This window comes from Contarinia nasturtii, unplaced genomic scaffold, assembly GCF_009176525.2.
Source record: "Contarinia nasturtii isolate CC-2019 unplaced genomic scaffold, AAFC_CNas_1.1 Cnas_scaffold_810, whole genome shotgun sequence".
Lineage (NCBI taxonomy): Eukaryota > Metazoa > Arthropoda > Insecta > Diptera > Cecidomyiidae > Contarinia > Contarinia nasturtii.
In genome coordinates, this window is record NW_022198157.1 from 1,292,831 (window position 1) to 1,306,831 (window position 14,001).

The 14,001-nt window shown below is 34.5% G+C and overlaps 2 protein-coding genes and 1 long non-coding RNA gene across 7 annotated transcripts; 1 reads left to right on the forward strand and 2 right to left on the reverse strand.

Moving 5' to 3' along the window:
* The first annotated feature begins 23 nt into the window (after positions 1–23).
* LOC116341844 lies at positions 24–10,529 on the forward strand. 4 transcript variants are annotated; one of them, XR_004201205.1, is made up of 3 exons: positions 24–38; positions 9,674–9,984; positions 10,305–10,529. It is a non-coding gene; the product is annotated as an uncharacterized LOC116341844 (long non-coding RNA). The 4 variants fall into 4 exon arrangements; XR_004201202.1 differs by lacking the exon at positions 24–38 and adding an exon at positions 9,548–9,562 and having other exon boundaries at positions 9,648–9,984; XR_004201203.1 differs by lacking the exon at positions 24–38 and adding an exon at positions 9,548–9,562.
* LOC116341843 (alpha-1,6-mannosyl-glycoprotein 2-beta-N-acetylglucosaminyltransferase-like) lies at positions 818–9,240 on the reverse strand. 2 transcript variants are annotated; one of them, XM_031769154.1, is made up of 11 exons: positions 8,551–9,240; positions 5,090–5,206; positions 4,863–4,994; positions 4,469–4,758; positions 4,201–4,353; positions 4,030–4,118; positions 3,791–3,936; positions 3,496–3,662; positions 2,875–2,979; positions 1,470–1,684; positions 818–1,252 (listed from the first exon to the last, which is right to left on the reverse strand). In XM_031769154.1, exons 2-11 carry the CDS (start codon positions 5,094–5,096, stop codon positions 1,030–1,032), a joined length of 1,527 nt encoding a protein of 508 aa, XP_031625014.1. In that variant the 5' UTR covers positions 5,097–5,206; positions 8,551–9,240; the 3' UTR covers positions 818–1,029. The 2 variants fall into 2 exon arrangements, with proteins under 2 accessions (XP_031625014.1, XP_031625015.1); XM_031769155.1 differs by lacking the exon at positions 2,875–2,979 and having other exon boundaries at positions 8,551–9,234.
* Positions 10,433–13,689, reverse strand: LOC116341842 (exonuclease 1). Its single transcript, XM_031769153.1, has 6 exons — positions 13,115–13,689; positions 12,968–13,027; positions 12,778–12,897; positions 11,933–12,704; positions 10,802–11,869; positions 10,433–10,735 (listed from the first exon to the last, which is right to left on the reverse strand). Exons 1-6 carry the CDS (start codon positions 13,213–13,215, stop codon positions 10,604–10,606), a joined length of 2,253 nt encoding a protein of 750 aa, XP_031625013.1. The 5' UTR covers positions 13,216–13,689; the 3' UTR covers positions 10,433–10,603.
* Positions 13,690–14,001: the final 312 nt, after the last annotated feature.

Sequence of the window (14,001 nt, forward strand, 5' to 3'; positions counted from 1 at the left end):
CGGTCAAAACGCCCCAAATTAGCCGGCTTTACACACGGGTAAAAGTAGAAATAAGAGAAACAAGAAGGTGTCTTCATTTTTTTTTCATTTAAATCGATTTTTGTTTATTAAAAATGGTCGATGTTAGTGTATATCTATCATTATACCACGTTTTATTTATTGAGCAATTTGGTTATAATCTATCTATTCGATCGCTTGCATTATTTAATTTTTTTTTACAAACATACTTTTTCTGTTGACAATGTGTCTCAATTGATTGATTTCTTTTTTATTTGTTTACAGTTACGTTTTTTTTTTATTTTTACACAAAGAAGAAAAGTTTCTGTATATTTTGAGGTGTGTGTTTGCATGTGATGGATCTTTTCACATTAAAAAGCTCATTGAAATTAACATGTTGCGTTTTATTTTATTTGCATTTTTATACAAATATTTTATGTTATCGAAAAAAAGCCATCCATTATGAACGACGGATTTTTTTTCTTCATAAAAATGTAAATTTATGTTTGTTTGCTGGTTAACAGTTTTATAGCTCTACCTTTCGAATAGTTGTTATATAAAATTTTGATTTTGACTAGAGATTTCCAATAATTTTTTATTTTTTTTGGTTTTTCTATTCGATCGAATGTGAACAATCTATGGAAAATCCTGTATTTGACTAGATTTTTATAGCAACAAATAAAATTCCATTGATTTACATAGAGTTGTGGAAAATTCACAAAAAGATATTGTGAGAAAAAATGTACGTATGGCTTATTTAATGGCGTTACTATTCTTGTAAATAAAATACATAATATGTCCTTCTTAAAAAATATGCGTGTAACGATGAAAATTCGAAGTTTTATTATATCACAAAACCGAGAAGAAAATCAAATATCTTTATCTGCCTTAAATTTCAATTCACTTGTGTGGCACACTTAAAGTGACGGTTAACTTTACTCTTTTTTTGGTTGTCGCTATTTTGCGACATTTGATACATTTTTTTATTGCTGAAAAAAAAACGACTCGTTATATTCAGATTCCATTATTCGATCAATAGCTGGCCCAAGTGACGTTCAAGCATAGATTGTGATCTCGTACATCTGACCATCCGCCGTTGCCTTTGCGTAGTTTTGATTTCTTAACAACACTGGCCACCGTTAGCGTTAGCATTTTCGGATACAGTTGATGTGATTTTGATGCAATGCGAAGCACTTGCTGCACTTTCGAAATGACCTGATTCGATTCACAGTTTTTCTTCTTATGATGTACGCCGCTGAAATTGAAGAAGAAGATGTATATAAATTGGGTAATCGGAGATAGGAAGTATCCTATGGGAATTCGATTGAAATTCAGTAAAACCTCCCAATCGCGTGGGATCACATAAAAACGATTCAACATCGAGGGCATTCCACCGCCATTAGTTTGAGAGGTTTTACGACGTCATTTTTGTTTTGTTACAAAAAGCATAAAAAGAGCAAAACATGAAATACCATTCGCCAATATGAAAAACGCGTGGTCCCTTGACAACCATTGCATGTAGCTTCTTTTGTAGACACTGTTGGGATACATGCTGTAGTGACCAATCCCAGTTGTAGTCATCGTACGTGCAAAAATGATTTGCACATCGCACTATTTCACGCCAAGTGCTTCGATTGAAGGCGAAGCCCATATTATGTTTGCTGGATATCCATGGGATCACCTCGACCTATACCGATTCCAAACACGAAAGAAAATTTTGTAATCAATCCATTAAAACATACCATTTAATAATTAAAGAATCCAGCGATAACGGTGTTGGACGATTGATGACGATACAAGGTGTTGGTGCAATTACCGTGCAATTTTTGTAAAAAAAAGTACATGAAAAACTACAACAGCATTATTTTATCAAATTTAAATCATCATTCTGTGTAACTAGAAAAAAACCGCTTTAATAATGTGTGCAATTTAAATATATACATTTTCAAATTGGTGTGGATGCAATTCAAATGTAATGCATAACAATTTCGAATATAAATACATAAAAGATATGACGCAAATGTACAATATGCCAATCTGCCGAGAGAGAAAAATGTAGACAATAATTCGATGCAGTGTAATAACAACAACAAAAACAACAACAATAATAATAACAACATAACAAAGGGACGGCCCAAATGATGGTATAATGGAAAAAAAGTGTAAAGCATATAATCAAGAAACTGCACTTAAACTTTTTGTTCTCGCACGAAAAAGAAGGTCGAGAACAAATACACAATCAAAATGAGAAAAAAAAACACAAATCCAAAAACTTTTGAATATATAACATTAACAACATCAAAGGGCAAATGGAAAGTTTTGCTGTTTTGTTTGCATGATTTTGTAAGAGAGGAGGAAAAAAAAGAGTTAAGAAAGTGAATAAATAACAAGCACAAACACTGAATGAATTCGAAATATAATATAAAATTGTATTAAGACGTTGGCCGTCGTATTTGCCAAGGTCATTTCACCAATTAAAACCAGCTGAAGATTTAATGGCGCTTCAAAATCAAAATTGAAAAGTTTTTTTTCTTTGTTCATTTTCAATTCCAATTTTAACTTAAAAATTTGTGCGAGAAATTTTCTTGCGGTGGTGCATATATTGACCGCACAAAACCAATCAGAATTTCGCAATTTCAAATAACAATAGCATATACAGTGAGAGATTTATGTATAGCACATGCAAAAAGCCATGCGGATAACCAATGGCACACTTTTATTGAAGCTGCCGAAAGCCAAACCGCATAAATCAAATGAATCAGAAACTTATAAAAGAGAAGCGAAGAAAATGGTGCGAGATAAAAAGAGATAGAGACAGTGAGTTGTATGAAAATGTTGTCAGCCAGAGAGAGAGAGAGACAGAAAGGTCTTAAGTACCTTTTGGTAAGTGGAATAAAGCGTAGGTAATATTTGATATCCCCATGTTTCCGTGGCTCGTTTTTCCGTTTTCATTCTAAGCATTCCATCGCCAGATGACGATTTCTGAATGTTTTTTTTTTGGTTTTCGTTTCGATCGATGTGTATGTGGTGTGGTATGGTATGGTCGTGCATTTGGTTTTGGTTAATTTGGTTAGAGGTGTCAGTGTAATGAATAGAAATAGAGTGTGTGAGAGTTAAATTGGTAAATGGTTTACAAAAAATATATATATGTACACATGAACAAATGGCATAATATCATTACATGGACGTGAAAATGTGTGACACAGACACTGGAACATTATTTTCTTAAAACACTATATAAAAAAAACGACGCCTCAGAACTTAAAGTTCGGTTGAGGACACAGGTAATTCTTCACTGAATGGAGTGCACATGTGCCATTGGGATTTAAATAATGCTCGTGCTACATTACTGTCTCATTTCACAAAATGACAATAGAATACCGAGACACTTTGCATAATTTATTTATGTACGGTTGTTACGCGCTTCTTACGTTTCTTCTACATTTAACCGAACTAAAAATCAATTTAGATGCACATTAAAAATGCATGTCAATTTACCTTGTTCACATTTGCGTATGTGTAGTAGTTAAATGTTTTCAAATATGTGCCCAACGATAAGATATTACAACGTGCGCATAGCTCATTAGCACGTTTCTGCATTAGTTCAAGTAGATGCAGAAAATCCTCAGCCACATAATGGTCTTCTTCAAGGAACAGCACAAGACCTACAACACACAAATTGTAATGTGAAAAAAGCATACATTGTCATTACTTGGAGTATCATTTTCTCCGAATGGTTTACCATTTTTCAATTATTTCAAATTAATTTGTGGTATGGTAGACGGCAATTTACCTGTGTGATGTCGCGTGACATCCAATTGATCAAAAACTCGATTCGCTTTCCACCACCAATGGTGTTTCGTCTGAGTGAATTTGGCTTCACGGTAATGACCATATAGATCCGGATAAAGTGCATTATTACACTTTCGTGCAATAGCTCTATATGATAGTAGAAAAAATTGAAATCGATATGTGTGTGGTTTACATTAAATTGATTGGCATTTGTCACTTCGACAAATTAATTGTACTCACTGATCTCGCTTGAGATTTCGTGGACAATCATTGGGATCTTCGCCGGGAAATTCATGCTCATGTGTTTGTATCGAATATGGGTAAAATATCTGGAAAGATCGAGCGTCGATGATTAAAATGGCCGTTTCGAATGGAAATTCAAAATGAAAATGGAATGGATGTATAGCATACCTGTAGGACTTTACAAAAGTCAATCGTTTGCACTAAATCGTTAATATTTTCATCATAATAATCATGTGAAAATATTACAAGTGTCTTGGAAATATCTTTAGCTTGTGCCAGACTCACGATCAAATGCCGTAAATATTCAACTCGTGTGTGAACCTGTGCAAAAAGAAAAACAATCCGCCAAGTAGACAGAGTGTGATTTATTGTATTTAATTAAGTAGCAATAAAAAGAATGGAAACAAAGAAAAATAAGCAAGAGCAAAATAATCACCTGAATTACAATTATCACAGAATCATTGGCCAATGGACCGAATAGATCTTCGTTGAGAACCGACTGTAGTTCATTGTATCGTGCAATGTTTCGCAATATTTCTTCTACATGGGACAGTACAGTTGGATGGTTTCGCCCTTCGTTTGTGCCATTTAAACTTTTATTATTGTTCGTTTGATTACGTGGTTTCATCGTTAAAAATTTACGATAAACTACTGGCACCATTTGCAGAATGGCCGCCGATGAGTCGTTTGCCAGTTCATTTATTGAATGCTGTTCCCGATAATCGGCTAAATAGAGATAGAAAACGAGAAAGAGCAAGAGATCGGGTGAGGAAAGTGCATTTCATTGGATTCTTTGTTTTTCTTTTTCGAGCTTGTTAAAAAGTACTCACGACTATTTATTAAATGTAATTGTAGCACAGCGAATAGTACTAAACATATTACTAGAAAGGCTCGTAAATAAAATGAATTTCGTTTACGAGCCAATGCTCCTGTATTTGGTAAAGCAATCGGAATACGTCGACCTGCGAGAGACAGAAAAAAACAATCGAAAGAAACAAAACAAAACGGAAAATTAATTAAAAAAATATTGAAATATTATAACAATAGTTGGAATTACCGCGCATTTTGACTCCAAAAAAAATGGTTGTTTATTTATAGAATTGGTGTTTGTTTGACGTCTAACAGCATGGATTAGAGTGATACCATAATTGTCGTCTAATATTATTCATCGTCCCTGGAAATGCACAAAAACAATTATTTATATCAATTTAAATTAAATCGAAATTATGCTTGAATTGTAAGACAACGCCAATGATTTCGATCACACTGTGAAAAAAGTCACAGTATATATTCAATAAAGAAGTCGTAAATATGTATTTGTGTGTGTTTTTTTTTCTGACTACCAAACCCTCAGTTTTAAATTTCAATTTTGTCCTACACGAACACGAAATCAAAACGAAATGCTAAAATGAGCAAATGCTGTCATGATTAAAACAAAATGCCAAAGAGCAAATGCAAATTAATCCAGGCACATGCGCTGCCAAACCGATATCTATTATATTTTATTTTGTGGTCGCTGTTTTTGGTTGGCTGACTTGTCCTATTCGCCGAGTGGTTTTTGTACTTTTTTTTTGATGTTTCTATTTTAATCCGTTCGGACTGACGCTGTGGTACGATATTCACACTGTTTGAAAAAAAGCGATAAAAAGCAAAACGTTTCTTTTGTGCAAATTCGTCATAATTTGAAGCTCGATCAAAATATGCGAAATCCCATCGCTGAATTGATAAGACTCTCATTGTATTTCATTTGTTACTACACATATTTTGCGTACTTTTTCGCACTGGCCTTGTTGAAGCGCGGTTATAATGCGACACATGCACATAGAGCCCATTTGATAAAGATGTTGTCGGTGCATCAAAATGACAAAAATAGAAAATCGCTCTTGTTAGCACAAATTAAAGTACATTCTAGTCAGTAATGTTGTAGTTGAGAAATTCAAATGTGCATCTCCGCACATGCATATTATCGAAGTGATGCTCATGAATGTGTACGATTTGGAGTGCAAAAATGGAATGGCTGTGTGAGTGTGTGTTGCACAATTGTAAATTAGCTCAACAATATCTATTAAATTAGATTGTTAAATTGGAAGTTTCGATCGTTATAAGAAGAGGCAATAAAGTGCTCTCGTTATTATGCACTTAGGTCCAAACTGCATTTGCTAAAGATTTGTAAAAAAAATGCTCTCTCACTGAATGCTGCTGCTGCTGCTGGTGGCGGCAGCGATGGTGATACAAATGTTTGCAGGTAAAGAGTTTATGGTTGATGGATTGCGTGTGGAAAATTGCACCGTTTATACAATTTGTTTGTCGATCAACTAATTAAAATGTCTTTGGAAAATAGTCGAGCTGACGCGCTCATTCACTATATACACATAATTTACCTTACAAACGTCGATAACGATGGCGGCAACATCACTCATCACCAAACAAACATACGCATTACCAATTCAAATATTTTCTCTCTCGCCACACTGTGTTAATTTATCAAACGATAACGATGTGTTAATTGAAATAATACAATGCATGACCTTCTAGCCGAAACTCTAATCCATTTTAATTCCCTTAATCATTGCCATCGGAAAATAATAAATGTAATGACGTACATGCATTTGGAACTTATGCGACTTGCCACATCTTTTTTTATTGGGTCAACAGGGGAGCAACAAAGCTGTATCAACGTAAGCATAACGATAAGGGTCGAGTAAATGAAAGAAAAAAATGAAGAACAAGGATTATTCTATTGAATTAGCCACTTTAATGGTGCGATGTATTATACTTTTTCGTATATATCTATATAATATATATAGTATATATATATTATTGGTTACTACGCGCAGAGAAAATTACTGTTCATTGTAATAACAGTGGAAATTAAATATTAGAAAACTATAATCTCCAACCCAGTCATTATATTGCTCAACGCATTTAGTGAATGCGAACGTTGACGAAACCGAGCCGATAAAAAAACAGATCGCGTTCTTAACAAAAAAAAATAACCAGAATGTTACGAACAACAATTTAATAAGTAACTATTAAAAGTTGGAACTAATGAATACGCCCCATGTATGTACATCTATTGATTAAATCAAATATATGTGAAACGCCTGTCCAATTTAATTAGTTAAAATTGAAATTCTCTTTTAAAAAGGAAATCGATTCAATTCGAATTTAAAATTGGCAATCAAAATCATTGGTATCCGCACGCCATTGACTCATCGAAATCGATTGAAAACGGAATGTGACCATGAACAATGTCATAACAATAACAGCGCCACCAGCAATAGAATATGAATAATAATAATTGATAGCGCAAAAAAGCATATAGAATAACAACTGAAATGTCTGATGATTTATTGGGAATTTTTTGTTTGCTGTTTACTTCTTCATTAGTAATTTTTCGAGTTACCATGTTTGGAACCCGCGTTGCGTGGGTATTTTTTTCCTCCTTCATTGCAGATATTACACGCTCAAGTGCCAAAAAGAAGTTGTTCTTCCAGTTAAATTCCGCAAAGCACTTGAGCTGTAGACGGTTGAGAACATGTGTACGCGAAGAATTTGTTTAAAGTCGAAAAATCGATAAACATTTGCATATGCATTTTATTGTAGCCAAAATGTGTATTTATTTTTCATATTAACATTTTTGCATAAGAAGTGTCGCAGTTTCAACGAAATTCTTGTTCGATTCTCGGTATACTATATAAAAAGAGGTGGGGAAACGCCCAATAAAAACCATAATTATTATGCAATTAGAAAGAATACTACAAAAATGTATGTTTTTACGCAAAACACGACTGCAACAAATCTTGACTGCTGATTTGCAACCATTTATACGAAATCGATGTGCAACATCCCGAACATTTGTTTTTATTTCATCTGCGAAGTAAAACACGAAGAAGATTTAATGGCATATAAATGTTGTGCATGATTAAGAGATATTTTCGCCGAATGACACAAAATTCCGAAATAAACTGAATACACATCGTAGACGAAAAAATAAAACATTTCGCAAAACAGGTCTTTTAATAGTCTTTTGATGGATGACTGTGCTTATGCGTCAAATTACGTTGTATAATGAATATATAGTTTTTTAGGCACATTTACGCCTAACACATTCAATCAGACGAATTTCATCGGTTTTTGTTTTGCCAGTCTTTTGTTACTGTGGCGTTTCACACGCGCGTCCACCACACCGCAGTGATAGAGAGCGAGAGAGAGAGAGAGAGAGAACGATATATTTTTATGTTTTTATTTTGCAATTTATTTCCATTTCATTTTCGTTCATTTCTCTCCAATAAAATTTGTGTTTGTTTGAAGAGCGGGCTTTCAAAGCTACTGCTGTCGCGTTTTACTTTCACACACGATAGTACCAGCAATAGCCCTGCCACCGCCGCCGCTTTGCAATCACACAGTCAACCAATTAGATCGGAAAAATCCTAATGGCAACTTTAAATAGACATAAATATCGAGAGAGAGAGAGAGAGAGAGAGAGAGAGAAACAAGAGAAGTAAACACACTTACCGCGATTTATTTATAAAATTCGAATTGATTTCACTTGTGCAAAAGTAATCGTCATCGTCAACATCGTTGGTCGTTGATTAAATATCATTGCTACACCAATGTTGTAGTTCCTCATATTTCATCATATTATTGATTTTTTTTTCCTCTTTTTTTCACTCTTTCTCTATTGAATGCCAATACATATTATTTTTTATGTAAATGAAGGCGAACGGTCGTTTCTATTCTTTATTTATCTTTCACTTCATTCGCCTATTTTATCGTAATTTAAATATTTGAAAATATTCAATTGAGAATATAAATGTTCACATTTTACACATTGTCACGAAATTACGGTAATCCCAACTAGTTTCGCACGATGTTGTGAATGTACTAACTCTTTAGCAAGAGAGTAGTATATTTGTCTTTTCGCATATATTTGGTTTTTTGTTTCGGACAGATTTCATTGAATGCGCGCACACAACACCGTTTTTCCAACGATTCACAGTTGCTGCTGCTGGTCGTATTCATTGATGAAAATGAACTGGTTACAAACTGTCTGATTTATATGCTGCTCACTCTTTTCCCGAAAAATAAGCGATACATTTTTAAAACGTGCACACAACACAAGTGTGCTATAAGTTTTGTACCAAACGGATAGGATAGACGCAGTATGTACAAGTGAGACAATACATACCACACAATACACTCAAGACATACAGCGCAGCCAGTGTTTAATATGTCATATTTTTTTTTTATAAATGCGTTATTCACCAATATGTGTGCAACTTTTTTCTCGTCACGCATTTCTCGCGGTCTTGTGCATGGCAAAGAAAAAGGAAAACAACAACATACAGCTCTTGTCACAATACAAAAAAATATTCAAGCCGTTTCACTGTACAGTTATAGAGAGCTCGGGAGCTATAACAGATGGTTGGCATGCGCATAAAGCACTTTCAATATTTTTAAGATTCGAATCTTATTTTAGTCTTGCGAAAAATTTATTTGTTGGTCATCAACTATAGACCTAATACGGGTAATAATGCAAGGAGAGGGATAAGATTTTTGTAAAAATCGAACCAAAATTGCAAATAAATCATTTTCTCGCTTTTTATTCAAAGAAAAACGTTTTGTTTTCCATAAACAGTTTCCCAGTGTTGTTCATTATCGAACCCTGCCGTCTGCTGTCCCAAACACTCTTGACGTTTCTCTGTGACACTGTGACGTTTAAAGTGAAAATATTTTCATCATTTGTCATTTACGAGCAAAATCAATTTCTGAGTGCGTCGCTTATTGTTATCAGTAATTTTTTCGCTTTTCCACACAAAAAATCAATCAAATATTTCGAAAATGTTGGTCAACAATTTGTTGCGTCCAATTGCAAACAACCTTCTTAAGGTTCCAAGCCGTTCAACATCAGCCGTTTGTGGTGCAAGAAGTCGTCATGTATCTGTAGCTGTAAGTCATTTTTGATTATTATATTTTGGAATATATTTATATTTTCCTCGTTAAAAATGAACTTTTTTCCATTTTATTCGTGTAAAAATGTCATTTGGTTTTAATTTGAATTTTAAAGGCCAAATTTGTTTCGAATATTAGTGTTTCCAATACAACCCAAATGAAAAAATTACATAATAGGAATAGAGAAAAGACATAACCTTAAATTCAATCAAAATCAATAAATCCATTTTCGTCTCTCCCAGTTGTTGGTGTTTTTTGAGTTTAATTTTTATATCAATCTAATTCATGATCTACTATGTGGTTTTATTATTTCACAGGAGAAGACCGTTTTAGTTTCATGTATGATGTGCGCCATCCTCTTCACGCCAGCCTGGGTCTTGTTACATTTGGACGAATATAAAGGAAAGAGCGAAGAATAAATAACATTTCTCTCAAAAATCAACAATTCGATGGATGTTTTGCCGTAGTAAAAGAAACTTTATTTAGAAAGTGAAAAAAATTGTTCAGAAAAAATTAACATCCAATAAATAGTATAAAATGTAGAAATGTTTTGTTTATTTTTATATTGAACCAATGTTGGTTTGAAACTGGTTTCAGTCCACTGGGAAACTTTTTGTCAACGCTTCATTCCGGGTTTTGGTTGAAATCCAAAGGAACTGAGTCGAGGTTGGGCATTGCTTTTCGATGTATTGCTGACTGTTATTGACTTTTTCCGTCGTATTGTCGTTTTCTGTGCAGTCTTTGTAGTCTGAAAAAAAGGAAAAAAGTCATGAGTCACACATTTTGCCATTGCAGGTCTCTTCATTCGAATTACCGTTTTTATCGGTTGAATTCCACTCAACCACATTCCACCTGGCAGTTGCTTTGTTTCCTTTTGACTATTATCAACTTCGTTTTCATTGTCACTTGAAAGTGTTGGCAGTTCGCTAGATTCGCTGTCAGTCTTATTATTATCCGAGTTTTGTGAGCTTTGAAATTCCATTGACTCCATTCGTTCGCATTCACTACCTTGGGTCATTTTTCCTTTTGCTGCAAATTTAAACTTATCAAGTATCGAATGTTGGCTACAGAGACTCAACCCATCATCGTCGTCATCATCTGCCGAATTTTTTTCGCTGGCGTTACCCTGAGAGTTTTTCTGCTCTTCGTTGTTATTCTGTGAATGAATGCCGCTGTCATTGCTATCAAAATATAAATTTGGCTTCGGTTCCTCTGGCATATTCAATAAGTCTGGGCTATTCATTTGTGAGACCGACTCAACTTTCGTTGCTGCTGGCGTTGCTGGCGTTTCGTCTTCAGTTTTGTTGCCACCAAAGAAACGGCTGAGCACCGGTTGCCTCTTTGGATCGGCTGTTCGACTGAATCGACTCAATTTTTCTAATTTTTTATAGTCAAAGTGCTTAACTGGGCTTTGAGTTTTGATCAATGAATTGTTATCCTTTGATATGCGTGTCGGTGACAATAATTCGTTTTTGCATGTATCTGCTTTCTTGAATGGATTCCGATTTGGTGTTATTTGTTTCTTTGGCGATGATTCATTTTTAACACATGCATCCATTTCTGCTGACGATTCGTCATCATTGTCACTGTCTTCTTTGAAACGCTTTTGTGACGGTTGATTGATATTCATGTATTGCTCCAAAATCATTTCATCATTTTGACTTTCGGTGGGTATATTTTCGTCTTCAAACGTTTCAATAACTCTCTTCGATGGCATGGATAACCTCTTCACTGGTACCTTTGATACTGCCGCAGCAGCAATACCATTTGACGATGAAGCAGTTTCATTTTGCATGACTGAAAATCGATAGTTCCGATTCCAAATGCTTGAATGCTTAGCAATTTTCAATCCTTTGGTAGAAATAGTTGTGGTGTTTTTCGCCTAATGAAAAATTAATGATATAAGTAAAAAAAAGTGTAAGTTATAGAGCAAATAGTATTTTACTCTTTCTCTGTGGTCGGGATGCCAATCGTCCAATTGTTTCATTGTAAATGGATTCAAATTGCCCACAGCCAACTTTAATGCGATTTTATTGTCAAGTATTTCTCCAGCATTACTGCAATACTCAATATTGGTGCCGAGTTCGTCGATGTCATGTAAATGTACTTGCTTTCGGCTCCTTGGATCGTACACAACCATATGTAAAAATGTGGCACGCGCTTTTAGTACATTTATTTTATACTCGTCGGTTACATCTAAGTGTCTCATATTTAAATAGGCCGGTATTTTGTCAAGTGCTCGCAAAATGTCCGTTTCTTCGGTTTTCATAACGAATTTGCATGCCTTGGCCAAACCGATGCCCGGAAGGGAGTCCAAATAATCACAACCCGATAAAATGCACATCAACCGAAACTTATCCATTGTAAATTTGTTTATATTACAATCCATAGCCAAATGGAATTTGTTTGAATCGACAAGTACACAATTTCCGGTCAAGTCCAATTTGAAGAGGATCTTTTGACAACCGAACAATGTTAAATCTGAATCCTCGGTAATCACATAATCAGCCAGACCGATTTTATTCAAATAAGCCAATTGGGCATCGGCTTCATAAGGAGCTACGATACAATCAACATTTATTGATCGGCAAACTTTGATTAGCTCAAGAGCCATTTCATGTGTGATATCCACACAACGTCTCAAATGACTTTGAGCTTCTTTGTGATTTCCCTGTTTCATCAATTCAATTGCTCGTAGCTTGGCGTTTTTACGATTTCTATGGGAATACGAAAAGTCGAAAGGAAATTTTGAGTTTGTAATTTGTCAAAATTTACTTCACATTCACTTACTCTCTTCGCTTGGCCTCTGTTTCAGCCTTGGCCGGCAAATGCCTTCCGTCGAACACCAAAATTGGTTTTATATTGTTAGAAAGCAGCATATTTACATATTTTAAGCAGTACACAATGTGCCTAAAACAGACATTTTTATGTCAAATTCATGATTTGTTATTCATACAATGAAACGTTCAATGAAACTTACACATCAGTCTTTTCACCGCGTGCCAGCTTATCACCAACGCCAAATGCTCCTTTGTGCAACCTAAATCACACACGAATTCATTTAATTCACATTGTTTTTTGAGTCGTGCCAAGTGGACGTTTAAAAAGTACATTTTTAAAGCCTTACCAACAGTACGAGTCAATGGCCACTGATTTTCCACGCAGTTTGTTTATGTGAATCTTTTCGCTTGCTTTGTCAAGAAATGGAAGTAAACCCTGGATACCCATGACTTCGTCTTTTCTTTATATGAAATAATGTGTCTTCTTTTCAAAACAATTCAACTAAAATGTCGCACACATTAAAAACAATTACATCTAACTTAAATTACAATTAAACGAGAAAAAAAATTGTACAATAAATACAAATTGAATCACAATTGGTTTGGACACATTTTTGAATTTAAACACTTTTTCCAAGCTCGAAAATAAACAGTTAACAATTCGTGGACTGAGTAATTTCTCGGTTTGTTTTGATGTGTTTTGGCGGCAACTGTCAATTTGACTAAAATGTTGACAAACTGAACTGGACTCACATTCACACCGTACTTAAAAACATTTTGAGCAATTTTACTCGCGGAAGCTCAAATGACCAAACCACAACAAATGCATAATACATAAAAAAAACTAGATTAAATAAATTCTATTGTCAATTTTGGTCAAATGATTTATGCAATTTCATTCTAAGTCGTCGATGGTTTTTTTGTTGTTGTTGCACAAACTCAATTTCCAATTGGTTCACATGATTACGAACCAAAACAATGCAAACAACATGTAGCGCGTACTTAATGTGAAATCTGTCGTGGAATTGGATGTGCCAGTGAATATGTGTGTCAAAAAAGCCGCATGTGTTTTCAATTGGTTGAGCAAAAATATGAACGTCTTCGGTCGATACTTTGGGGGCCCAGTAAACATTTGCGCAGAAATCAACATTGTCCAACCATATTTTAGCGAAATAATTCGGCGCTGTGATGATGTCATTGAATTTAAAATGCAATTTAAACATGAAAAAATGTA